Here is a 26595-nt window from a genome sequence, read left to right on the forward strand (position 1 = left end):
TTTCTCTCTCTCTCTCTCTCTCTCTATATATATATATATATATAATGCTGCATCGCAATACAGAAAAGTGACAAAATGTGGGACGCCTGCTGTTAATTGAGTAAGTTTCATGTGAGCCTTGTTTTTATGATAAACAGGGCTAACCTACATGTCTACAACAAATGCACGGCCTCTCTGTGTGTCTTGTTTATGAGCAGGGGGTAGCATATGCTGCTCTTCACCGGCAGCCTCTCCCACTGCGATCCTCTCCGCTCTCTTCTCCCGCCTTAAATACTTCTCGCCAATCACCTTGAGAGCACGAGAGGCGTTTTTGATTTATTGTACCGGCCCGGCTGCTTCTCCATCTTCGACCCCGGCTTGTCACAAGCCGGCTATAATTGGGAGACGCTCATGACCCACCTAACACAGCAGCCCAGTCGGAGGGGGTGGCATCCTTGGGAATTCTCCATCTCTCTCTCTCTCTCTTTTTTTTTTCTCCCTCTTTCTTTCTTTCTCTTCCAAGGAAAGTAGGACACCCAGCAGCACCATTAATTGTTTTGCCCTTTATATCTCAAAAACAGTCAGAACAAGACAGAGAGAGAGAGAGAAGGGTGGATGAAGAAATAAAGGACGCAACCTCACTGTCTTTGTGCTCTCCTTGCTTCGCAGGAGGCCTCGGCCTGCTTCGCCAAATGGGAGAGCCTGATGAAGGGGATGGCGTCGGGGGTCGTCGACACGGACAACCCCTTCATTGAGGTCATGGGCCTGGTCACACAAATGTACAAGCAAACAGCTATCGCCAAGGTAATGGGAGACCAGGTAGTGCTAGAGTATGTCTTGTTTTACACCAGTCTATGTCTTTATACTGTACAGTGTACCTTTGAAGGGTAAGTCTAGTGATACTTGATGTTTTTCTTATTATCAGCAAATCCTGAGAAAAGACCAAAGCCAACAGTGAATTGATGCTACTAACACATTTTGTGTGTGTATACAAAGACTGATATATCATATTCTCTGTGCCATAGAGCTCCTTTGTTGTCCAAAACACATTCCTTTCTTTCATTCTTTCATTACCATGAACGTGGGCACTGTAGTTTATTTTAAATCAAGCCAACATCCCGCATACACCGCCCCGCTGCCATTAACACTGTCTAGAGCACCAAATGCGTATTAATCCGCAACTGAAAATTGTCCCCAACAAATGCGCTGTTTGAGTACTGTTGGCAAAAAACTACAATGCCCATCTGTTTTAGGAAAACAAAAAAACATATTTGTGACCTGCTTTTAACATTTTACATCTTCAGCTGGAACCAGTGGGCTCAGGGCTGAGTAAAGAAAGAAGAAAAAATAGAATATCACCAGATTTATCCTTACTATAACAGTATTTTAATATCTAGATGCTTAGAGTGATATTTCAACTTAAAGCATTTGTACTTGATGCACTCAGTGCACTCAGTCAACCTCCTGCTCTCAGTTGTATAACTCAGACAGGCAGTAAAAATGTTAACGTTTCAGCAGCTCATAAAAAGCAGCCTTGGTTCCAGTTCGACCATCATGCATTTTACATTTATTTAAGGCTGTGGTTTGGCTCTCAAACTGTGAATTGCATCAAATGTTGGATGAATAGGATTAACGTAGGAACAATAAACTAGCAACGTGAACAAAGCAGGTGATGCTCATCAAGCAACCATTTAAAGAAAATTTGATTAAACCTTTCTTGCTCTTGGGGTTACTGTCAATACATAAAAGTTTTGTGTCTTGTGTGTTTGCAGCCTAGTATCACATCTGACGTCTATGTCGGACAATTCCGCACCTCATGATTTACGTCCGTTTTCAATGTTTGGCGCCAATGTAAGAAGAACTGTACCCTTTATGTAGCCAGGCGTAAGGAGTTGAGGGTGGGTGAATGAGCATGTAGCACATCCAAACAGGAGTTCAAGTCCCGTTACAGACCAGAAATTAAAGGATAAGTTCACATTTTTTCATGTCTGTCTAGTCACATGCTCATAATTACTTTGAAAGAGTTTTGTTGGCTGTGATTGTTTCTCCTGTTCATACCGACCACGAAGCAAATATGAGGCTTCAGCGACAAATGGAGCCAAAAATTCAACAAACTTTCCCAAAAGTTTATTCTGTTAAAAACCTTTAAAATGAAGCAACTCCTTGAAGTTTTACATAACTGAACAGACTGTGAGAAAACAGGCACGATCACATCATTAGCACCAGATGACACATGTAGTCAACAAATCAACACATACTTTCCTAGATGGATGGAAATGTGCCTGGTGGTAAAGCCGCCAAAGGTTTTCAACCTTTATAACATCTCTGAAAGGCGACAGATAAAAAAAAAAAAACTACATATATATATATATATTATCCTGATCAGTTTAAATAGCTTAAAAAATGGTTAAAGAATGCAATTTTTATGTTTCAGGAAATGGTGAATTGATGGTACAGCATCATGTTCAGAGCGCTTGGCCAACCACTCAGTGAGATCTCATGGGAAAGCATTGCCATGGTAACAGAGCCTAATGGTCGCCAGTGAAAGCACTTAGACAAAGTAGGGAGTTATAACTGAGGTATTATTTAGTTGCGTCCAGCCTGGCATGATTACACCTTATCTCAAAGTTACACACCGCACTAAAATAGCATCTCTGTGATGTTGTTGCTATGGAAACTCAGTCGGCTCTCAGTTTAAAGTGACGTTTGGTTGTTTTTTTTTTAATGAGAGAGAAATAAGCTATGTGGGAAGGTGGCTGGATGCATACAGTATGAGAAAGGTTGGGGTCAGAGCAACCTGTGTCGACAATTTAACAAGCATTTATATCTCTTGTTCCTCAGTGGAGACATTTGTAATACAGTAATATACTTTTCAACCTCTGAGCAGTTTACAGCCTCACTAATCTTGATGCTATGTGAACGGGCAGCTCCTCAATCTCATGTATTTGTGGTTGAGTAAGCATTTCCACCAAATATAGTATCCCTATCCAATCATCTGCCATGTTCGAGGGCTGGCATTCCTCTCAATTAGCCCGACGCCCTCAGCCATGAGGAGCGTGGCCCAAAGGTTAACGAAGACCGGAGATAACCACCGAATGCAATCATCGACACGCTACCCGCTCAGCCTGCCTCCAAGCTTGGATCTCTTTTGCGCTTGCCGTTGTTTGCTGATTGGATTTCTGCTCAGTTTAGCCTAACACTGGACCTCCTTTCATTACAAAGCTCCCCCCCCCACCGACTCACCCAACTCAAAGCTGATACCTCCGCCCCAGTCTCAGTCTCATTTCCTCTCCTATTGGTTTTTAGAGTCAGACACACTTTCTCTACTTCAGAAAAAAAATGCGTTCTTTCTTCTTTTTTTGGATCATTAGGAGGGGTGGAATGGTGTGATAGATTCACACATCTATGTCACTTTGACGAGCATCACGGCACCTGCCTGCCTGCCAGTCCGCCTGGCGACGGAGCTGCCAAATGCCTTTGGGGTATTTTTATTGCTTTACCCGCCAAACATCTGCTCCCAATTACCCAGAGAGGACAGCTCTGATGCTGGACTTTAAAGCAAGCTAACGGGCCGCTTCAGACAGCCGAGAAGTTTGTGCACTAATTAAACTCAGCGGAAGGAAAGCGGCGAAGCCAAGCCGTCAGTAATGAGGACCCCCCAGATCAGAATAGGGTCAGCGGGCCTGGCGGAGAGATTCATTATCAGGCGCATCAGCTAATTATCAGCAAGGCAAAGCAGAGGTTCTCCCACCAGAGCAGGTGTGATGGCTGCAGAGGTTGTCAGGTTGCAGGAGGTGTGGAGATTATAGGGGTGGGATTCACACCATGGAGAAAGGCAAGTCTCGAAAACCGTCTAGTAAGGGCTCTATTTGACTCAAGTCAGACCTCAGTATTTCTCACTAGTTGGTGCTATTCTCGGATGCTTTTTGGCCCGGGGCTCTGAAATGAGCCGAGCCTGGATGCGCAATGACACGCTCGTACAGCACATCCACTCAGGCTTTGCAGAAGGTAGCGGGAACGGTCACAGTCATCACAGTGTGATCGCTGGGCAGCAGTGCACGGTGAAATGATAGATATGGATACCTGCAGGGTACCTGCTGCTCTCTTTTTTAGATTGTTAGCTTCACACTGTCAATCAAGGTCACAAGCTTCAGCAGAAACAAACAAGATGCTGTTAAATATGGACTTTGATGTTTTTAAAGTATTGTTACCATTTGACTTCATAAATAAAACAACACTAACAGGTAAAAAAAAAAAAAAAAAGAGCAAGAAATGCCAAGCTTGAATAAAAACAGTGTTACATAAGAATAAACCAAGCAAATAACTCAAGAATAAAACAGTTGAGAAACTGAACTTTTACTTCCTGCAGTAATTTGGGCTGCAGCTGTCACTTTGACAGGTAACCAGCCTGATATTCCTCTTGAACAATTCTGAAAATGTTGTGACTATTGTCAAATCTGAGTACATCAGCCCAGTCATATTATCATATCCTGCTAGGATGTTAAAGTCTTAAAAAACATTCAAACTATTTTGAAATTTGTAAAAGCCCTTCATCTTTATGAAGTTGTCGGTAAATTCTGGGATTCATCGGGTTGGTTGGGATTCAAAAGGTGATTTTCTTGTACCTGATGTCATTCAAAACCAAAATCCAAAAAGAAACAGCACACACCAATCATATCTCCAAGTTGTGAGTTATTGATTTGCTCTCACTATCTGCTAGCTGACAAATGCGCCCCAGTCGCTCTGTATGCTCTCTCCTTTTAAAGTCCGGATTCTTGACATTCAATAGAGAATCGATCACACAGAAAGGATGCCGCGGTGATTAATTGACTTCTTCACTGATCTAGCCGATTCCTCTGTGTGTGGTCTAACAGTGAAGTGATGGATTCAGTAGCTCTCTTTCATCTGTGTCTATTTCTGTATCTGTGTGTGTGTGTGTGTGTGTGTGTGTGTGTGTGTTGCCAGGCGGGAGCTGTGAAGGACTACATTAAGATGATGCTGGAGGCAGAGCAGCTGAAGTTCCTTGTGTTCGCCCACCACCTCACCATGCTGCAGGCCTGCACCGAGGCCGTCATCGAGGCCAAGGTAACCTCAGGCGGTCTGGATCTCCTTAAAATGTGTTAAAGGGGTAGTAAGCAGCAGCTGTAGTAGCACTTGTTGGAAATACAGCAACAATGGCGTGATGTGTTTGGGAATTATTTTAAATAGAATGGAGAGTGCTTGATGGACAAAGCAAGATGTCCTCATTAGTGTTTGGGCGAGAGGAGGCCCTTCAGAGGGAGCTGGAGTCAGCGGTTAGATACTAAAGGTGTTCCAGCAGATTTCTCAGCATCTGGCAGAAATGTGGATACAACACATAGTTAATAAGTGCAGGAAAACAACAAAGATGAAAGAATAAAAATCCCAATGCGTGCGGTGTGGGTTTGATGTGCTGGATGCACTTTCAGGTCACTGACCAGCTTGTGTCAGCTCCAGCAGTGCCCTGCATTTAGAGGAAACCTGAAGGAAAATAAAAAGCAATATCAGTCACTGAAATATCTTCATTTGTAAAATACAGTGGAAACACAATCTAGTACCAAAACCTCCCAACCCTGACAAGATTCACAAGGTTATCTATCTAGCTAGTTAACTGTCTATCTAGCTAGCTTGCTATTTAGCTTCATCTTTGTAGCTATGTAGCTAGCTATGTAGCTTTCTAGGTACTTAGTTTTCTAATTATCAATCATAAATACTGATGTGACACAATTTCCAATCTGTAAAAGTTAAAAAGTAATTTCATCAACTGAGGACTTAAGATAGGAAAAATCTGTATCATCAGAATTTAAAAAAAAATGTTTGTCTTTAAATTTATGTATTAATGTGTCCAATTACTAAAAGGTTTTGGTCTTGTACTAGCGGACTTTGTTTGTATTTTATGTGCACTAACATAAACCCGGAAAATGCAGCTGCCAGTTTAACATGATGTGACTTTGCCATTTATTTCCTTTCTTATTCATAATTTCAGTAGTTTTGTTAGCTATGATCAGTCAGAAAATCAGCTTTGCTTCCTGTTTACTGAGCCTGAACACAACACCCTTAAGCTTCAGTCTGATTTCCTAAAACCGAGAGGTGGTTGAAAAAGTACTAGATTTTGTGTTATTCTTGTGCTATCAATCACTTTGCAACAAGAGGGAACAGTGTTATTATATGGTTCATATGTCATTCTGACATAAATGTTCATTTCTGTCATTTCCACCTAATATTTTAAAGTTTTTTTCCAGCTGCTGAGACCCAGGTTGCCCATTAACGTTTACCTGGAAGTACTAAATGTGCTCAGTGTATTCATATTTCACTTCTCCTTCCATCCATAGCCCTGCTGTGCTTATAAGTCAAACCGCTGCCGTATCTGTGATTGACTTAGAGTACTAAACTGTAAGCTCACAAGTTGGGTTTGTGCTTCAGCTGGGGCTGTACAGCAGATGTTAGAAGTCACGACTTATTTGTCTCTTCTACTGATATGCAAGATTCAGATGCACAATTATTCAGGTACAATAATTGACAAATAATATTTTAAAACACACTAACAAAAAAAAGTTTATTAATCAACATCCCTTAACTGTCAAGAGTTAAAGGACTCTATGTATTAGTCATCATCTATGAGTGTTCATTTTTTCCTCATTCTTGAAGAAAAGTCTACTTTTCGTCACTCACAAAGTAAACTTTACTTCCCCAACTAATCTCCCAAGGCCTATTTCACAAGTCATCACAAGCAAACAATATCTCTTAGCTCGGCGCCGGCAACCTGTGAAAGAGTTCAGTGTGTGTGTGTGCGTTAGCGCGTGTGCGTGTTTGCGTGTGTCGCAGGGGTCGAGGAGGTGTCAGCTGAATGTAATGCAGCGGTACGACGTGTGATAACACATTCCTTCGCGCGTTCGCACTCACCAATTAACAGAGATGGGCTAAAAAAAGCAACGACAGGCAAACGCGTTGTGATGAGAAGCTCGTTGCAGACCAGAGACAAGTGACTGCACTTCAGTCACATGACGTTATTGCTGCTTTTATGCTTTCTCCCACTCCTCACCCAGTGTCGAAGTGGTTGGACAGTTTGTTTAATAAAGTTATATTTTAAACTAATAAATACAGTGTACTAAATGCTGTTGAAAATGATTTCTGACTGTTTTTTTTATAGCTTTGACATGTTTAAACTTGGTGGATGCTTAATTCTTTGAGAGCACATTTGTTTGACCTTTATGAATCCAGGAAAAGTCAAGCAGGCCTCTATGTGCTTTCTCAGCAAGGTTCTCCTTCATATTCATGCAGTTACAGTTACATTTACATGTGGGAGCTGCACAGTAGGAACACACTCCTACTGTCGGCCACTGAGCAGCTCTGCAGGACCGATGGACTGAAATCAAAAGAGTGCGGTCGCCACAGTGCATTAGCAGCTCAGCGAATGTCAAGTTCAGGTTCAGGTTTAACGAACACACAGCCGCTGGTTTCTTTGTTTGGTGTTAGAAAATGTTAGAAAATATTGAGCCATTACTAGTGCTCCAATTATCTGTATTTTATTTACTGAAAGCAGCTCCTCTGCTTTTCTGTGGTGTGTTCATTCACACATCTGCCATTGTTATATCTATAGTATAGAATACAGGTTAATGAAATGCTCCCTGCCTTTAATGTTCCAGCACAAATCTGCACCAGCTTTTTAAAGACAGACAATATCATCCTGCACAAATTGTGTGAACCTTTAGTCGATTCAATGGAATGTGCAAAAAACCATAGTTACAATGTGTCCTCTAATGCGCTTCAGATGATGGCCAGACAACACTGTCATACTAGTACACATGTGATGAGTCTCTATGAAGACTTAATTTATCAGAAATTTTGATTTATGTTGAAATTTAAAGAGAGACTATGTAACTTTTGAAAGTAGTTTATTGTGGCTAATGTTAGCAACTTAAAACAGATATTACTATATAACTGACTCACTGACTATATGACTCTTCCTTAACTGTGCTTCTGTAACAGTACATTTTAACATTTCACAGATAAACATTTCAATGGTTTTATCACAGAGAACAAAAGTAGTAAACACTGTTTCTCATACACCTTATAAAGTGGTTATGGCGAATATGCTAGCAAAGGGTAGCCTTTTTACACATCCTGCAGGCACAGGCCAACATTAACAATCATATGGAGTACTGTCTGTGCACCTGATTAATGTAAGTCCAATATTCACCCTCCTTTTAGCTATTTGTTGCTCTCCACCAACTTCTGAGGCATATATCTGGCTCTGTAACTGCTAAATGCTACACTATGTTCACCAGCTAGTCACTAATTTTGTCTGTCTTCTATTTGGTGTTGGGCAGGGAGTGTACAGTGAGTTTATCTAAGCTATTTTTGCTGAACACAGCCTTCTGCTGCAGGAAAAGGTTTTTAAGAGTGCAGTCTGGGGTCCAGAAAACTAAAACAATAAGCTAAAAGAGGCAAAAATGTTCAGTTAAGCCGAGGAAAACTACAGAGTTGGGTAATAATTCTCTGTGGGTTTGTCTCTACTAGTGACGCCTTTCATATCACACAGTCATTATACCCATTGTTAATATAAAACATATTGACTAGTGCAGCTTTAATACAACTGACTCAAGAAAATCTTGTGAAATGAAGGTAAATCTGTGCCACTGTCCTATAATCCTGTAAACAGAAGTTACATAATCTTTAACTAGTTACTTTTCAAAACAGACACAAAGCTATTTTGCTTTCCACTAAATGAAACAGGTGATTCTAAAAACCAGCATTTCATTAAGACTGCTGCCATGCAGATGTTCTATTAGCTGTGTCCGAAGTTGCTCAACCATCATCCACTGTGAACTGATTTTTTTGTCTGAAAATTCAATATTCTGGTAAATATCTTACCTCTGTTCACACAGGCCGGTTACATCCGTATCGATGGCAGCGTCCCGTCCTCAGAGAGAATCCAGCTGGTCCACAAGTTCCAGAATGACCCAGAAACCCGAGTGGCCATCCTCAGCATCCAGGCAGCCGGTCAGGTACATGCACACATATGCTAGTTGTGTGATTAAGTGAAGCTGGTTGTTGCATTTCGCTTTGATTGAATAATAAAAACGCAAACATGATACATTTTCCTAACTGTTGTAACCACTGAAAAGAAAATCTGCTGTACTAATGTAATTCAACAACAAATAGGCTAAATAGAGTCAGCTGCTGCGTATTAGTAATAATGACGACTATTGTTGCTTGTAGTGAATCATAATCAAGGTTTGTGCAAGTAGAAATAAAGTTTGAAAACCTGTTTTACTCTTTAATGACAAACTTAATAAACTCATTGACATCAATTATTCTGAGTGACTGAATATATTCAGGAATATTATGCATTCTAATCAAAGGAAATAGGTGCTTGAAGTACTTATATCGCAATTAGCTGCTCATATTCTGATATTAAAAAGGATTTCACCAAATTAAATTTCATTGGAAATGGACTTGTGTTCCATTTAAGGTGGTTGAATGAGGTATTTTTATTCTGATTAAGCTATTGTTACTGTGTGTGTGTGTGTGTGTGTGTCTCCTCTCCAGGGTTTGACCTTCACTGCTGCCAGCCACGTGGTGTTTGCCGAGCTCTACTGGAACCCCGGCCACATCAAGCAGGCTGAGGATCGCGCCCACCGCATCGGGCAAACGTCCTCCGTCAACGTGCACTACCTCATCGCCAAGGGCACCTTTGACACCGTCATGTGGTCCATGCTCAACAGGAAGGTGCCGTGCGTCCGTTTAATTGAATGTGATGTCACTTATATTGCTCTTGTATTGATTAGCTGCTCCAGTGTGTTCTATGGAGACTACAGTATGCAAACATAGCCTAAAACATGTCAAACACAGCAACAAACACTGCTTTCTTCTCAACGTCGCAGTATTTATCTGTCAATTCTGACAAATCTTTAGCTTTATTTTCTGCATGTATGCAAATAAACTCCGAAGCACATCAGTGACACTGATTTGCATGTGAGAACAGGCTTTGGGGATTTACATCGATAATAATAGCTGTCAAGATTTGTAATTAAAACTGTATAATTCCATCTTCTGTCTATGATAGTGCTCATTTCAGAGCAGATGTGATTCGTGGGAAAAAAAAAAAAAATTACCACACCGTCATGAAGTTTGAAGGCGAATAAAATTGAATAATGTCTATAATAACAATAACGTCTTCACCTGACTGACCTCTATGTCCCATTGTTGTCGTCCAGGAAACGGTGACCGGCAGCACTCTGAACGGGAGGAAGGAATACCTGAAGGCAGACGAGGGTGACAAGGACAGGTGGGAGTTCCTCAACTTTGCCAGCGCGTGGAAGCCGAGCGACACGGTGCTGTCGCTGGAGGGGAAAGACGACGTGTTCTTCACTCATGTGAGTCATCTGGAAGAGTTAAAAAAACCATCAATACTCAAGGATTGTTTTATTTGACCCTTCTTTAGTTTAATTTAGAGAAACTTAAGTAAAGTGTTTTATATGTATCATTGCAGAGTGGATATTCAATATCTGAGGAAGTTTTGACAAACGAGGGCAGAAAGTTCAAGTTTTTTAGCTGCTTTTATAGAGAAAGCTGCATTTAAGGACCTTGGGAAAAGAACTTGCTCTAGTGGGGCTGTCTGAGTGGAGCTTAATAAAGGAGCTAGACCAAACATACTTTAAAACTAGAAGAATGCACTCAGTAGAGTGAAGATCCCCGCCAGATGTGTCTGGGAGCACGTGTAGTCTCAGTTTTCTTTAAGATGCATAGAATATTGTAATGGTATTGTAACCGAGCATCCTCCTGGGTTCACCTAAGTCCAAACTTCTCGATTTAAACATTACTTATTTAAAACATTTTGTTGTAACACACCACACAAAATGAAACGGCAAAGCTAACAAAAGCAGGGATTTATTCATCTCCTATCTTGCCTAACTTTAGTGGATCATAACATGTGGGGCGTGGAATTAATCTGCAGATGCTCCGGTTCAAGATGAGACCAAACTTTTCTATGGATGTCAGGTTTTAAACCATAACAAAGGCCAAAACGTGGCCTGCAACAGACTGGTTTTTAGCCTAGCCGATTGCCAGAAACGGCTTTCGCTGCGGTTGTTGATCACTTGCAGCCCCTACCAGTCGGTTAAGAGGATTGAGGAGTCAGCAGTCAATGGCGGTATAAACACATTATAAAATAGGTTTTTCAACAATTATGAATCACTGCAACTACGGGAGGTCCTTGAGCATACAGTCAAATGTGCACAAAACATATTAGGCTGATGGGTCCATTAGTAAGCGAGATTAGCTGTGGATACACACACAACCAAACAAAAATAATAAAATGTTCATAACTAAGATCATATTAGGAGTGGAATAATAATTGTGGTAGTAAGATTTACTCTCCCTTTTTTGTAGATAGAGTAAAATGTATTAATGAAGAAAGAACATGAAGTAAGAGCTGCATCTTAATTAATATAATAATGGAGTAATAATATCTGAGGGTTGTGATGTTTAATAACGTCACTTTTTGCAGTTTTTCTCAGTTGCTCAAGCACATCTCCTGAAACACACGCTGAATTCTCAAAACGATAAGTGCAATCACCACATCAGTTTATACTGTGAAGCAAAACACTTGTCACCCTCTCCAAACATTTAACATCATTCAAGCAAGTCAAAAATCCCTCTACAGCTGACTGCTGATAAACGCAAGTTTCTCAGTCACCTCTCCGGTACGTCTCCTATTCACAATGAAGTACTGACGCTTATGTAAAACAGAAAATACAGAATGAAAGCACAGTCAAAACTAATGTCTCAATACAACTAATTCATGAATACATTGACATTTGGCCTTACAATACACAAAAAATCTTTTTGTCACGGTGCAACACATCCTTCTGTATTCAGGCTGTTGTCCCTCTGATGTCTGTCTGCTCCATATTCAGCATCTGTGGTGCTTCAGTAAAACAGTTTTACCCTCTGTGGTGTAAATATGTTCTAGAAATGACAGAACATGAGTCAACCCGGTAAACTATGTGATAAGTATGTGATAAGTTGCACTAAACATTGAGAAGAAGCTGCGATATTTAGCTTGTGAGGATTTATATAATGAGCATTTTGATACAGAAGCTTGCAGGTAATAAATACTGTTTGAAAAGCAGTGTAATCCATTTTCACTGTCACCTACAGTAGGCAAAGTAAAAAAAAATTATTATTTCTGAATTTCATGTGAAAGCTATAAGAAATACATACTATTTTTATTGAATTTGATGGCATTAGGGGGAAAGTTTATACAAAGGAAGTATTATATGTGGAAAAAACAACTTACAGGTTACATGACACCACATGTATAGTGGATTACTGCAACAATTTGGCCCATTGAAAGAGCTGTGCAGAATTTATGATCCGTATTTGACAACAGCTTGTATTTGTAGCAAGTATTTTTTTTGGAAAATGATGTTACTGTCAGACATTTCAAGAAGGGAACAGCTATATTTGTGCCTCACACTGCTCTAACCATTCATTATTTGTCATCATGTAGTTTTTATGATTCTTTTGAGTGGTACCAAGGTGCAACTTTGCATCAGAAAATGTTGTTTTTGTGTGCTATGAAAGGGTAAAATGATTGCCTGGTGACAATGGGAACGAAAAGTGTCAGTGATGCTGCTTTACAGGTGGATTGAAACCTGTCGTGCAAATCTTAACCGGGTGCATCTCTTTTTCTTAGTTTGAGAAGGAGAAGCAGCACGACATCCGTTCCTTCTTCTCCCCGAGCGCCGGCAAGGAGAAGAAGAGGAAGCGAACGGAAGATGAAGAAACATCTCCCTCCGTCTCCTCAGAGACGCCCGCCGCCCCGGCTGACGGAGGAACAAACTCTGAGAAGAGAGAGGAGGAGGAGAAGAAAGAGAAGTCCTGCTCCCGAACCCCCACCGCACCAGACAAGGACTTCTCCCCGCAGCTGAAGAGGCTCCGGACGCCGCAGGCCACACCGAGCCCGAAGTCTCGATCCGGGGGGAAACGGAGGTCGGCGGCGGCGGCGGGGGGGAGCTCTCTAGTCTCCTTCATGGCACCGCGGAAGCTGTCAGAGCCCGACCCTCCTGCTGAGAAGTGGAACTGTGGGGCCTGCACATACTCTAACAGCAGCCTGTTGCCTTACTGCGAGGTGTGCGAGTTCCCACGCTCCTCTTCTGCTGTCACATCAGGTAGGATTGACACTCTTGAATCGAAACAGATTTTTCCCCTCTCCTACAACCACTATGTGTTCCTCTATTTTTTCAGTTTTTTTTTATTATTATTCACAAACTTAATTTCACTGATTGCAAAACAAACTGGATTCCATTAAGAAAAAGATAATATTCCATCAGCTCGGGCTCGAAATGAAGCACCTGAAGCTGAAATCCATTCATTGCTTTTTTTTTTTTCCTTCCTGTCAATATCAATCGTAGCAGTCTGTTGACATAATACTTTTGAACAGCATTACCAATTTCACCAGATGGAGATGCGTGATAGCGAAAGATGGAGGCAGGCTTGCCAGAGTCTGAAATAGCTCTGCTCAGAGAATATTGTCTGTCTCGCTCTCTCTCTGCAGATGACAAGGACACAGTATAATTCTCACCTGTCAAGCTGAGAGAGAGAGAGAGAGAGAGAGAGAGAGAGAGAAAGAGAGAGAACAGGCGCTTACTATTGCTGCAAATGTCTTGCACAAAGTTGGGAAAAGTTGAGCTGGCTCTGGGTGATATCTCTGACAGCCTATGATTGTATCTTGCAAAAGAGGGGGGGGGGGGAGGGAAGTCGTTATGACCTGGCAGACTGCAGGTCCATGCTTTTTAAATGTCTGAGATGCATCAGGAAAATATGCCAAAATTCTGCAGCTGTTAAGATTTTGAGCAGCAGAATTTTAGTGCTGCTTTTATTGCGGCACGTTGTGCAGAATTTTATGGTTGTATTGATATTAGAGTCCTTGTAATTTAAAGTCAGACAAACATATATATATCTGCACACTTGCATGAAAGTTTCCTCCTGCAGAGATTTCATTACAGATTTCACTAGTTCTCAAAGTTGAAAGGATACTATAAAAAAGGTTTTGAGGTTAGAATAAAGGAAAATCCTCAGTAATTAACAGCTGTATTTTAAATGGAAACTATCAAGATGAATTATGAAAAAATGACCTTTTGGAAGGAAACACTGCTAACCAAACTTTTTCTGACAAACAGCTGCTTTTTTGTATTTCATAATTAAAATCAAAAATAACATGTGGAGGCAGAAACGTGAGAGAAAAGAACTGGTTTTGTTTGTTCTGTGTTACATAAGAAAATGTTGATTAATTGATGAATTGATTGAGTCTTATTCACCTGGCTTAAAGTCTGATTTCCCTGTGCCTTAATGTGAGCAATACTTCCCAAAATGAGGCGTCTAAATGGCACAGAGCCACGATATTGTGGCTATTTTTCATTAAAAAAAAGGAAGGTTGCATACCCGAGGCTGGATAGACAGACTGACTAACCATATTTTTTTCAGCTATGTAGACAGGCGGTGTGTTTAGAAATGCAATAAGATATTCATTGCCACTGTTGCACAACACCTGAGGACATTTTATCAATTGAAGACCTTCTATATTGAAATCTTTGATTTTACTAGAAACCTTCTCCGCAGTAGAAAGCAGTCAAGGAGTTGATACAAGATGCGAAAAGGATAATGTAGACAACGCCTACATTATCCAGACATGTTGCAAAGATTTCACATATATCGATATATATTTCGTATAAAACTGGTCATTTTTTCATCTGTGTGTTTTAAAAAGAAAGATTGACACTGTACTTGACTCTCAGGTCTCTTTGTGTTAATATGAGATCTATATTTAGTACAAGTATAAACATTGGCTGTACTGAAGGTCTGTTTGCAGCTCGGTCCATTGGAAGTGAGGATGGTGCACTTAAAACACACACGGTTCAAACAACCAGTACCTCAGCCTTTGAGCAGCAAAAAAAAAAAAAAAAACACACACCCACACTCCCACCCACACACACTTTTTTTTTTTTTTTTTTTTTTTTTAACAAAATTCACCCCCCATTTCATGCTCAGCTGCAGCAGATGCTTGATAACTATTCAGCAATCACACTCTTCTTTGTCACAAGCAGCACTCTGCATTCACAGCAGCAGGCTGTGTCAGCTCGCTAGACAGGGAATTTAACAACCTGCTAAATTTGTAAATGACAGCCTATGCTGAAGAATAACAACTGTATTTATGGAGATATCTCTCAACTTGGCAAGTTGCAATCCTCAGCGTGTGGAAATGTAAGAAAATAATCAGGTCAGAGCCTATAGTGTGACATGAGAAATGCTATTCCTTCAAGAGCAACAATTTCTCACAGTGACTACAAAGGAAGGGGTGACACAGTGTCACAAGTTGTGTCACCGGCATTGAGACATGTTGCAGAGAATTGCAGAATACTAACACATGATGCAGAAGAAGAAGTTTCTAGGCATTTGGCTCGGTGTATCTGAGCAGCATGGCAAACATACAGCGAGGCAGCAGCTGTAGAGGGAGAACAGGATATTGGTCTGCTGTACCGTCAGGCGTTTGTACCAGAATGAAATGTACCAGACTGTAACAGAATGAGATGCATGAAATGAGAAGGAAAAGAAAGATTTTTATGATTCAAAGGGAAAGTATTAAAGCTTGATACGGGGAAAAAGAAATGGCAGGTTAAAGTGGTAAATTGACCCTTCGCTAAGTCCCGTTCCCTTAGCTACAGCTGCTACATCTGTCAGGCTTTCCTTTCACTCTGCACATATGCAGTTTCCAATGATAATGGTGGCAGATTTAGCACTCAAAATTCATTAAGATTTTTTTGAAACGATGAGTCTTCAATTTCACAAAAACCAGCACACCACAGTCAATTTTGTAAGCTGAAACGACAGCTGTCGCTAGCAGGTTTTAGAAGCGTTAGCCAGCAAACTAGCGCTAGCTAATGAACACTAACTGTGAGTTGTTTAAAAACTGGCTGGCTGACTTTGAAATGTTTCCAGCTGACTTGTTTTAAAATGAGAACCCTGTTAAAGGAGTTTTACATGCACATAATGGCTACCTATGTGATATTGTGTGGAAAAAAATGAAAATTTGCCACCTAAAACTTCTGCTTTAAGTATTTTACAATAGAAATTTCATTAAAAGCACTGTCTTTAATCTAGATGAGAATAGTCCATAAAGAACACGGTTTTCTAAACTTCAGCTGACTGAAAATTTGGCAACTTTTACCTAAAATATTTTGCTATAGATTAACCATCCAAAACAGCTGCGACTTACTGGTGATTTTAAAGTTGGGGTTTCTGTTGGTGATGCTTTTCACTTTATCTGCTCAGCCTCGGTGGCCATCACTTCTCATGCTTACCACCATTTCTTCCCTAAAACGTAGAAAACAAGAAGCTTTTCTGACACAGCAGGAAGGGGAAACTTACCAGATTCCTGATGTTAAATAAGGGATAATCAACAAGTAGGTGCGTGTTAAACGGTTTTCAGGTACAAATGGAAGGCCAAGAACCAACCAACGTGAATGGTTGCTTTAAATGATTTTAAGCGCCTTAAAACCATTTAATGCACACCTACAAGTTGATTATCCCACTTATACCATGGTCATTTGCCAACAATATAAAATAAAAGCATTCACAAATTTTTGGTGAACAATTTACACTCGAAAGGTTATGAAACAAGAGCTTACTATTGTCATGACAACTTGCCACACTGTACTCGCCACCAGACTGAACCGAGGCATTCATTTCATGTAAGATGTCATTTAGCATGACGTCTCCAAATCAGTGTTTTGTTTTTGGTAGAAAAAGTCTCTCAGTATATTAACTGCCCATTTTTGTTGCTATTTTTGTATTTATCTCATCCTCCTCTTCCTCCATCATTTTAAGCTCTTCAGGTGTCAGTTCCTTGTGCCGTTTTTTCGCTCGCTTTCTTTCTTGTCTCCTCCATCTCTTTTTCCTCTGCTGCGTCTTATTCTTCATAAACTTCATAACGAGTAATCTTTGACAGCTGTGCTCTTTAATGTTGCTATGGTTACAGGTCGGGTAGCAGATGAATTTAGAACGGTGATTAAACTTGAGCCGAACTACGTGTGCAATACGCGGTTTTAACGCACACCTGCCGGCCAATCAGAAAAGAGTATTCACCCAGACCATGTTATAAACAATAACAACAGCTTTCATTAACTGGAGACAAATTGAATCACTGTTGTGCTATATGGTCAGTCATGGAGAATTGTTTTTAATTAAACTGTCATGGATTATTACTTCTTTTATGTGACAAGGTTTGGCATCTCAGGTGTCTGAACCCTTTCCTGTAGTTGATTTAGCACCAGTGAGCAACCAGACAGTTGTGTGTTCAACCATTTTTTCGGGCGGAATCGGTAGTGTTGAGTTCCTGTGCTTGCAGCTTTTTCAGGACAGGAGCGTGGGCATGCTTCAATCCTCCTGCTCTTTCACCGGTAGACCAGTAATTTGTCTCTCACAGCACCTACTGTGAGAGATGTATACAGGAAGAGAGCAATTTGGATATCTCTTGGCTCTCTAGACCTTTCAGCTGGCTCTCTATCCTTGTTCTGGGGGTTTTTTTTTCTGATTTTTAGCATTTAACAGCGCTGTCCAGTTGAATCTTTAAACGCTTGATCCTCATCTTTGATACTTTGCTGTCACACTCCGCAGCTGTTTGACTCCCTGCAGACTTCAATAAAAGCTTTTCTTGTTTTATTCAACCACTGAAGTGTGTTATTTTTTTTTGTATGAATCCTCATAAGCTCACGCTGTCGGCTCACACGTAAGATCACATTTTTTAATGTGTCTGTGTGTAGCAGTGTGTTTCTTGATTTGAAATGCAATTTTGGAGCCTTATCAAGCTACTACAGACATAATGGGGTCCTGATTGGGGGGGGGGAAACAAGGGGGTTGACTGGTAAAGTTGAGGCACGGGCCCTGTAGGATTTCCCTGTTAACATCTTCCTCAGTGGGGACAGCTTAACACAAATTGAGCCGTCTCTCTGCGGTCTTGCTCGGCTTGTTAGTGAAGGGGGGCAGCGGTGGGGCCAGGAGCCCGGAGACTCAGATGACATTTGAGGAAGCCGGCTAGAGGCTGGCCTTTTGAAGAAACAAGCCACAGAGAGGCAGGATCACTAATTAGCCCTCTGCGTCCCCGAGACTCACAACTTACTGTCTTATTAGATTTCACACCTCAAGTTCAACAAATAATGTGAAAGGATGTGATTTATATTTAAGTTTAAAAGTAGGAAAAGAAAACTGTTTCTCTTGAAGAAGTTCGATGCAACGTTCTGAATGACTGAAGTGACCTTAACATCTGGCTATAAATAAGTGTTCTTTTCTCTAGCAGCTAATCTGTTAACTTTACCTTAATAATAAACATCAGTACTTCCAATCGCTCGGTTTATGAGTGGCAGTGCCTCAGAGCCCAACTCAAAGTTACAATTTTAAATAATGTTAAGTCTATGAATGGCAATGGCATAATCTTTGCATCCATTAACATTTCTGCGGCTTAGATTTGTGCCTGACCTTTTTTGCAGCATAAAAATTACAACACTCAGCATGAATGAAAATCACAGAAAATGGTTGAAGAGTGGGTCTGCAGCTTGATAGCCGGTCTAAGAAGCGCTATTCAAGGTTTGAAGTGAGATCTGCGATTGGCCATTATGAGCTGTTTGAATACCGTTCGCCCCGCGCAGGCGTGGAGCGCCGCGCAGATGCGGCAATCCCCGGCAATTATTTTGTTTAGGTTTGATTGCACGTAATGCGGGCGACTAATTAACAAAACAATGTGACACCAAGATAATTCATTCTCCCTGCAAATTATATTGGCTGTTTGATCTGAGAGCTGGTGAAAGGGGGGGGGATTGGCAGGTGTTCCATCTGCAGCTCTCTGCATCACTCTTGACGTGCTGCTGAGCAAAGATCTAAGACTAAAATATCTCCAGCAGTGTAGACTTTTAGTTAGAGGTCAGTATGTAGCTATCAGCCGACTCCTTTGAAAAGATAATTTAATAATAATGAAAAACACATTAGGAAATATAAATTTTTTATGTGCACTGTAATTGTTTCCCTGTATAAATTTACACCGTCTTAAAATGAGTGAGGTGTGTTTATATGTTCTACTACATAACTGCTTATGTCTATCCATTCTACACAATCACATCCTTTCAAATTGTCAGTAAAGGACTTATGATAGCTAATAACATCACTAATGAGCCATATTGAGTTTTACTTTCATGTCAGCAGTCATTTTGTCACACTGTCGCACTCTTCAGATGATGGATATCTCGCTCGGGAATGAAACTCTTCAAAGTCTGATTACACTGTGCAACTCGGCCAATAAAGTAATCTTCATCTTTCTCTCCCTCCCTCCTTCTCTCTCTCTCTCTCTCTCTTTCTGCTGGCTCAGAGCCTCTCAGGCCTCAGAAACCCCTCTCAACCGAGAGGGACCTGGCGTGCATCGTCCTCTCTGGCTCAGACAGCGAGCCAGAGACCAGCCGGGGAAGAGACCAGCCTCCGAAATCACGCAAAGACAAACAGAGCGAGAAGGAGGAGGAGGAGGAGGAGGATGAGCCTCCGAAAGACAAACAGAAATTAGAAGAAGCAGAGGACGAGGACAAGCGGCGGCTCAAAGGCAAACAATCAGCGGGAGAGCAAGGCGACAACGTCGCTGGTGGCGGCGGCTGCCTCCTCCCTGACCACACACAGGGTAATCCCACCTGCAATCTTCTCCTTTTCATATCTAGGGAAATTGGCTGGTGCCGCATTGTCACCTGCCCATATAATGCTGTTTAATTTCATCACTTCAAACCAATAAGGGACTATATCTCATTCCATATGTGGCTGAGTGTTATTATTCTTACTATTATTAGTGTCTACTTGGGGATATTGCCTATTTCCGCACACATGAAGCCACTGCTACTAATCTCCAGAGTGCAGCTTGTTGAAAAATGTGACCTGCTTGAAGCACCAAAATACACACAAGATTTGAGGTTCAATCACTGTCCAGGAGGCAACTGATGAGCCTCTGATTGTCTGATTTTTTTTTTTTTTTTTTTTTTTCAAGAAAGTGGACCGAGGTCTAATTACATAAAAGGTATAAGTCCCCTCCCCACACCAACTGATCCTTGAAACACAACCTGCTTTCCCTGCTGCACCCTGTCCACTCTGGTTCTATGTGTACATGTCTGCAGGTCTCTGAGGGATGTGAAGAAACAAATTCCCAATTACACAGTGTGTAATATTGCAAATTAAGACCTCTGTGTTCAAGTACTTGTGTCTCAAAGGGATACGCAAAGCAATAAATTGCACTAATTACAAAGAACTAATTACACCGTGTGCAATATGAAGAGCTCTAAAAAAATTGCAAGTCTGGCAGAGTCTAAGAAAAGCCTGCGACCTAGGTGTTGCCTCTGAAAACGTGCAAACATTTTGGGTCAGAGTTATTGAAGGGTGTAACTGAGACCGATAGTAGTTCAGGGCCGTTGCTTTGTAGAATACTTAACATAGGAAGGAAAATCGTACATGCTCAAGCCATTTAGGTTTTAACAGGCAAGCTATCAACCCCTATTACCCTTTAACATCTTAAGATCAGTGTGTAACAATATGGCCAATTCCTCTCAGAGCCACACACACAAACTCACTCACACACGCTTTGACATCTATTAGTACCCAGAGATTGTCGAGTGGTTAATTTCCCATCTCTGTAGCTACCTGTGCCCCCCAACGGTGCAGGATTGGATCTTACTACAGCTTCCCCTGCAGCGCCTTCTGCACTCTGTGCCCCCCACACCCCCACTCTCTGGCGAAAAAAATACTAAAGGTGAGCACTTTCTTTTTAAAAAAAAAAAACACGTCTATTTAGACCGACTCTAGGGGAGAGATAAAAGCTTCGCTGTCGATCATAAATGGCAGCACTGAAGAGACACAGTTGGATGCCAACTTGGCCTCCCACCTCCCCTTTGGACTATTCCCTGGATACAGCTAATATTCATCTATCTATCCATCTCAATATCTATCCGTCTATCTATCACATCGGTGGTTAGTTAGTTTGTTAGTTACATGCCGCTGCCAGTCTGTCTCCGGCAGTGTGAGTTTAATGCGAAACACAGCGGTTGTCCAATAAAAGTGACCTATGGGGTCAGGAGCGGTGCCTAATGATTTACCTCTACCTGCCCGTGGTTTTAGAAGGCAAACTGCAGAGCTGTCGGCCGCCTCCACCTCTTGATTGCTCTGAGATTACTTTCCTCACAGCACAGACAGGCAATCACTCCTCCTCCACCTTTCTGTCTCTCTCTCTCTGCCGTCTGTCGCTCCTATCAACATGATCCAAACATTTATACATGGATACATGTTATCTGGATGTTAGTTCAAACGTTGCAGCAGCATCAGCTGCAACCAAACGTCTTCACACTTGAAGTGCACCGTTAGAATTTTCTTTTTATATATATATATAAATATATATATATATATATATATATCTTTTGTTTCGATCCTGCAGAAGATGAGATGACTCAGTCCAATTAGGCGTTGTTTTCTTTCTCTTGCAGTAAAATAACAGATAAATCCCTTGGGGTGTTTTGAAGGCACTGTTCATACTGTGTAAGTGACAGTCTAATAAGACGGCTTTGTAAGATGAATTGCCCCCATCGTATAAATGGCCCACTTAATGCAGCTGGCGCGTTCCGCCACTGCAAACAAGGGAAGGGGAAGAAGAAAAAAAAAAACTGCTTACAACAAATATAGGGAGCACATTGCAGAGCTGCTTGGTTTCATTACAGATGTAGGATAGAAAGATGGGATTTTGTGAAATGTTAGTGTCCTAAGAATGTTTAGGATCACGTTTTGAAGCGCCGCACAATGCTTTTTGTCTGGTCGTCTTGGTATTTTCAGACACAAAGTGGCCCGCTCCAGCTGAGGCCAGGGTGAGATCAGAACATCGTGTACCAGACCCGAGAAAATTACACCTATGAGAACGGCAAACATAAAAATGAAAGATATTGACAGTGTACAGGATAGGTCAAGGAGAGGAAATAACTCAAGATGATCTCATCTTGGAACAAAAAATTTTTACATGAAATTGCATCAGATCAATGTATCTACCATATATTCTCAAATAAAAACCAATATATATAGAATGGACAAGTCTCAAATAATAGCCGTCTGTGCAGAAAGTGTCCCGTTTCTTTAACAGTAGCTTAACAGCGATCAAAAAAACAACAAAGTAGAATTGATTGGAATTAATTAGTAAATGGAAACTGCGTTAAAATGAGAAACTGAGAGCAGAACAGCAGTTAGTATGACATAACTTCTCATACTGATGGAATCAGTGCTGCGGAAATGTACTTTATGATTAATTTATGGAGATAATAGGTAAAACAAAACCGGTGAAATAGAGACAAAAGCCTGTTAAGCACATTTATTCAAGGACTGTACTGTACTTGAGTACTTCCATTTTATGCTAATTTTCCATTTTTCAGCTACATTTCAGAGGCAAATATTATACTTTTTACTCCACAAATGTAAATGCAGATTATAATTTTACATACAGCACAAAGCCGGTGATGATTATATAAAATATGATTTATTGTTATAGATCAAACTACCCAACAGTATAAATTATAGATAAAATTAGCAACATTAAAATGCTTCTTACACATTAATGCATCATCCTGTAATATATGATCATACTACACTGACAGGGGTCATTTTGCACACTAATAAGTACTTTTACTTTTGACACTTTGAGTACGTTTTGCTGCTGAACTTAAACTTTGAATTCAGGACTTTTACTTGTGTTGAGTATTTTTACATTGCGCTATGGCTACTTTTACTTAAAGGAAAGGTTCAACATTTTAAGAAATATGCTTACCAGCTTTCTTGCCAAGAGTTAGATGAGAACCACTCCTACGTCTGTACGCTAAATATGAAGCTAGAGCCATCAATTAGCTTAGCTTAGCATAAAGACCGGACATACGGGGGAAACAGCTAGCTAAAAATCTGCCTAGCAGCACCTCTAAAGCTTACTAATTGACACGTAAAAATGACACGTGATTTTCCAGGGGTTTGTGTATCTATAGCTGATATCAGTTCAATGCTTTTGTGCAATATAATGTGAAGATTTTAAAGCTCATTTGGTTTGACAACCCACACATGTTGACAAAGCATGACGTTGAAGCTCTTTGTTCCAATATGTTCCTCTGTCACTCAACCCTTAGCGTTTCAGTACAAAACCTGATACTGTCCCATAACCGCCTGAGACCCAGTGCAGGTACATCACAGCACTTGTTCGATGGAAACACTTTTGTCACAGGCATCAGCCTTTGCCAGTATTTTCCCCCATTAGCATGCCAAATGGACACACACTCTCCTTCTCTCACACACACACACACACAGAAAAGGCAGACAACTGGCCAGGCGAAGTGATTTAAGGCAAGTATTATCAGAGTGTTATAGGTCATTGTCTAAATGAAGCGTGGTCGAGCAGCGGCGGTCTCATTTCCACCGCCTGACCTTTTCTTGCTAGATGCTGGCAGGATGAGCGAGCTACATAGCTGACATTAATGACCTGCTCTCTCTCTTCTCTCTTCCTCTGTTTCTCTCCATCTGTGACTGTCATTTTATCACTCTCTCTTTCGGTCTCTAGCTGTGTTTCCATCCTGTTGTTCAGCAAATTTGTGAGTGGACTTGTGAAAAATAGATTGGAAGGTTTCTGTCAAAGAAATGGTCCGTCTGTGTAGCTGCACAGTATTACGCAACATTAAAGAGCAGCTTGTTTTGGGAAAGATGCGTTTTTACTTTCTTGCCAAAAGTGAGATATGAAGATTGATTTGGATCTCATGTACTGAGTAAAGAGCTGGAGTCAGGATGGGGTTAGCTTAGCTTAGCATAACTGGAAGCAGGCGGAAACAGCTACCCTGATTCTGTCCAAAGTGAAAAAACATGCCTACCATAGAAGTACTGGGCAGATGGATAAAATGTTATTTGTTGCAGCTCCAACACGACTCCTCGAAAAATCAAAGAGTAGTCAGTTTTACATTTCTGTTCATGGGCAACTTAAACAAACAAGACACACTGTAAAGTTTAAAACAGCTTTAAAGGCCTGGTCACACCAGCATTTCGAAAAAAAGCCATGATTACTTTACGGATACAACTTTAATACACGAATTTGTGTTCTTCACCAATACCAACCCATCTTGACAATGCTGACTTTTGTGGGAACCAAAACAAAGGAAGCTAACTGTGTAGCACGTTTCACTTTTATTTAACCCTCTGTCAGAGTATAAACTGCTCTACAAAAGAGGAGAGGTTTGCATGAGATGTTTAAGAGTAGATGGTACAAATATGTCTCTTAAATTAACCTGTTAGCGACAGAGCTACTGGGGCCATGTTTGTAACTGACCAGCATGTTAAAGATGGCTAGCGTGTTAGCAGTTAGTCCGCCAGCTACAGCAATTCTTTTTGTTGTTTTATTATCAGAATAATGTCTATGTAACATATGTACAAACAAACAAAACTGACAAGTATATAAAAAGCTAGCAGTTAGCTCTGCAAAGGAATTTGTATGTCCATTTTGCAAGTACGCATGGGATAATTTTGCGCTGCCACTGGTTGGTTGGTATTTTTTCACTTTGGACTGAGCCAGGCTAGCTGTTTGACCCTGCTTCCAGTCTTTATGCTAAGCTAGGCTAACCACGTCCTTACTCCAGCTCTGTACTGAACATACAAGATAACGTATAACATTGATATTGATCTTTTCATCTCCCTGTCGGAAACAAAGCACACAATTTCTAAGTTGTTTAACTTTTCCTTTAATAAGTTAAAATTAATAGGTCCCTCATCAGAAACGTATGGAATCCAAGCTCCAAAAATGTTTACTTTGCTAGATTTACATTTTAGCAAAGCCTGTCTCTGATATTTTGACAAGTCTAATATGTTTAGCTGCTATACCCCATGAGTCTATAAAATTGAACATAATATGTGTTTTGGACCAATCAGCAAACTATTGTTTAGATTATGACAGGATTTGCTGCCTCTGCAAATAGGTGTTGTTGATCTAAAATGAAGCATGATTCTGCAAATGCTTGGCTCATTTTTCACCTTAAATTTATTCAGAAAATCAAGTTAACACCAGTGACCAGCATGTGGTGTGACTGTCTAATCAAGTCCAATTTTCGGAGACTTCCTGTTCTTATTCCTTTTTCATGGGCTACATGACTGGTTACCATTGGCAATGTGGCACATAATCAAAATCTCTAGCTAAGAATTGAAGATATTAGTCATTTTATGCAGTTTTTGTCAACATTTTGGTGCCTGAAAGTCGTATTTATTAGTGCTAAAAAAAATCGTTCATTCACAACAATCTGCTGTTGCTGCTTTTTTAAACATAAAACAGCAAAAGCAGTGTTTAAACCTCCATGTAGGTTTGTTGTTACAACAACTGGTGATGGCAAGAAGCACAATTTCATTCCTATTGATATGAAACTATCAGGATAATTACCTAAATTTTTTCATTTTAGATTCTATAATCAAGTGTTGAAAGCAATAAGCATAAATAGTTTTTTTCAAACATGTATTATGTGTGCATACACATCTGAATGATCTGCTACAAATGTCATATTTTCTTAATATTGTGCTCTGAATAATAAATCTCCAAAGCTGCTGGAGTTTAATGTCTCTGCTATTCATTGCATCACCAGAGGAGCAAACAGAGGTACCAATAAAGCTGTGAAAGCCAATAATGAGCCAATAATATATACTCAGTGAGATATTAGTCAGTCTCTTCCTCTCTCCCTGCAGACCAGAGAGCTGCGGTGTGTCTGTCTTCTGCTGCTGATGCTAATGACGATGATGAGGGCAATGATGGAGATGATGCCAGCACCGCCCATCCCGTGTACCCTGGCTTGCAGTTCTGCGCCAGCCAGTACACAGACCGAATATATCTTTACTCCAAGGTACTGCAGACTGTGTGAGTGTTTGCTTGTGCATATTGAATCGTGCTTGGACTCGGCTCATAAGTGGACCAGAGGTGTTTCACTAATGATTTCTTTTCTTGCTTCTGTTTTTTTTTCTTTTTTTTCTCAAGGTTGTGGATAGATGGTACAGTTACAGGGAATGTTGTAATGTCTTTACTCAAAAGTGTGTGGTTAGTTTATGTTAATTTTGTGTGTTACAGTCAAGAAATGTAGCACGATGGCTTGGGTAACATCAAGACTAAAAGAAGTTTAATAAGTAAGAGAGACTTTTGAACAACAAATATGCTGAGATTTCCATTGAGTATGGTCTTCAAGCAGACGTTCATTTCACCCTTCTCTTGGTTGCTAAGGTTAGCGTTAGCCAAGGTGCAATCATTACCTGGGGAAGCATCGTAGCTAACGTGTTTTGTTTTCCTGGTTTTGAGTTTGTTGTCATCATTGCCCAATTCTTTATATTGTTTTTTGAAACATTTCTGTTTTGATTGCCTTTTAATTAGCAATTGTAAGTGCCTAGGCAAAAGTCCCTTTCTGTAAATTTCACTTGAATTTCAAAAACACCACTTTACTTTGTCCATAGTGGGCTGTGATTGGCTCGCTGAATCACTGTAAC

General features: G+C 40.6%; 1 protein-coding gene and 1 long non-coding RNA gene across 4 annotated transcripts in view; one reads left to right on the plus strand and one right to left on the minus strand.

Moving 5' to 3' along the window:
- The window catches only part of zranb3 (zinc finger, RAN-binding domain containing 3), an 83302-nt gene that overhangs the window by 23812 nt on the left and 32895 nt on the right, over positions 1-26595 (plus strand). For all 3 annotated transcript variants that reach the window (XM_067583303.1, XM_067583304.1, XM_067583306.1), the window contains exons 8-15: positions 649-783; positions 4945-5064; positions 8886-9005; positions 9550-9729; positions 10218-10376; positions 12701-13175; positions 19421-19720; positions 25810-25964. In XM_067583303.1, the coding sequence (XP_067439404.1) occupies positions 649-783; positions 4945-5064; positions 8886-9005; positions 9550-9729; positions 10218-10376; positions 12701-13175; positions 19421-19720; positions 25810-25964 (1644 nt within the window). The remainder of the gene's footprint in view (positions 1-648; positions 784-4944; positions 5065-8885; positions 9006-9549; positions 9730-10217; positions 10377-12700; positions 13176-19420; positions 19721-25809; positions 25965-26595) is intronic.
- LOC137177170 (uncharacterized) lies at positions 5073-8986 on the minus strand. Its single transcript, XR_010925992.1, has 3 exons — positions 8872-8986; positions 5436-5478; positions 5073-5311 (listed from the first exon to the last, which is right to left on the minus strand). It is a non-coding gene; the product is annotated as an uncharacterized lncRNA (long non-coding RNA).

This window comes from Thunnus thynnus, chromosome 24 (assembly GCF_963924715.1).
Source record: "Thunnus thynnus chromosome 24, fThuThy2.1, whole genome shotgun sequence".
In the NCBI taxonomy this organism is placed as follows: Eukaryota; Metazoa; Chordata; class Actinopteri; order Scombriformes; family Scombridae; genus Thunnus; species Thunnus thynnus.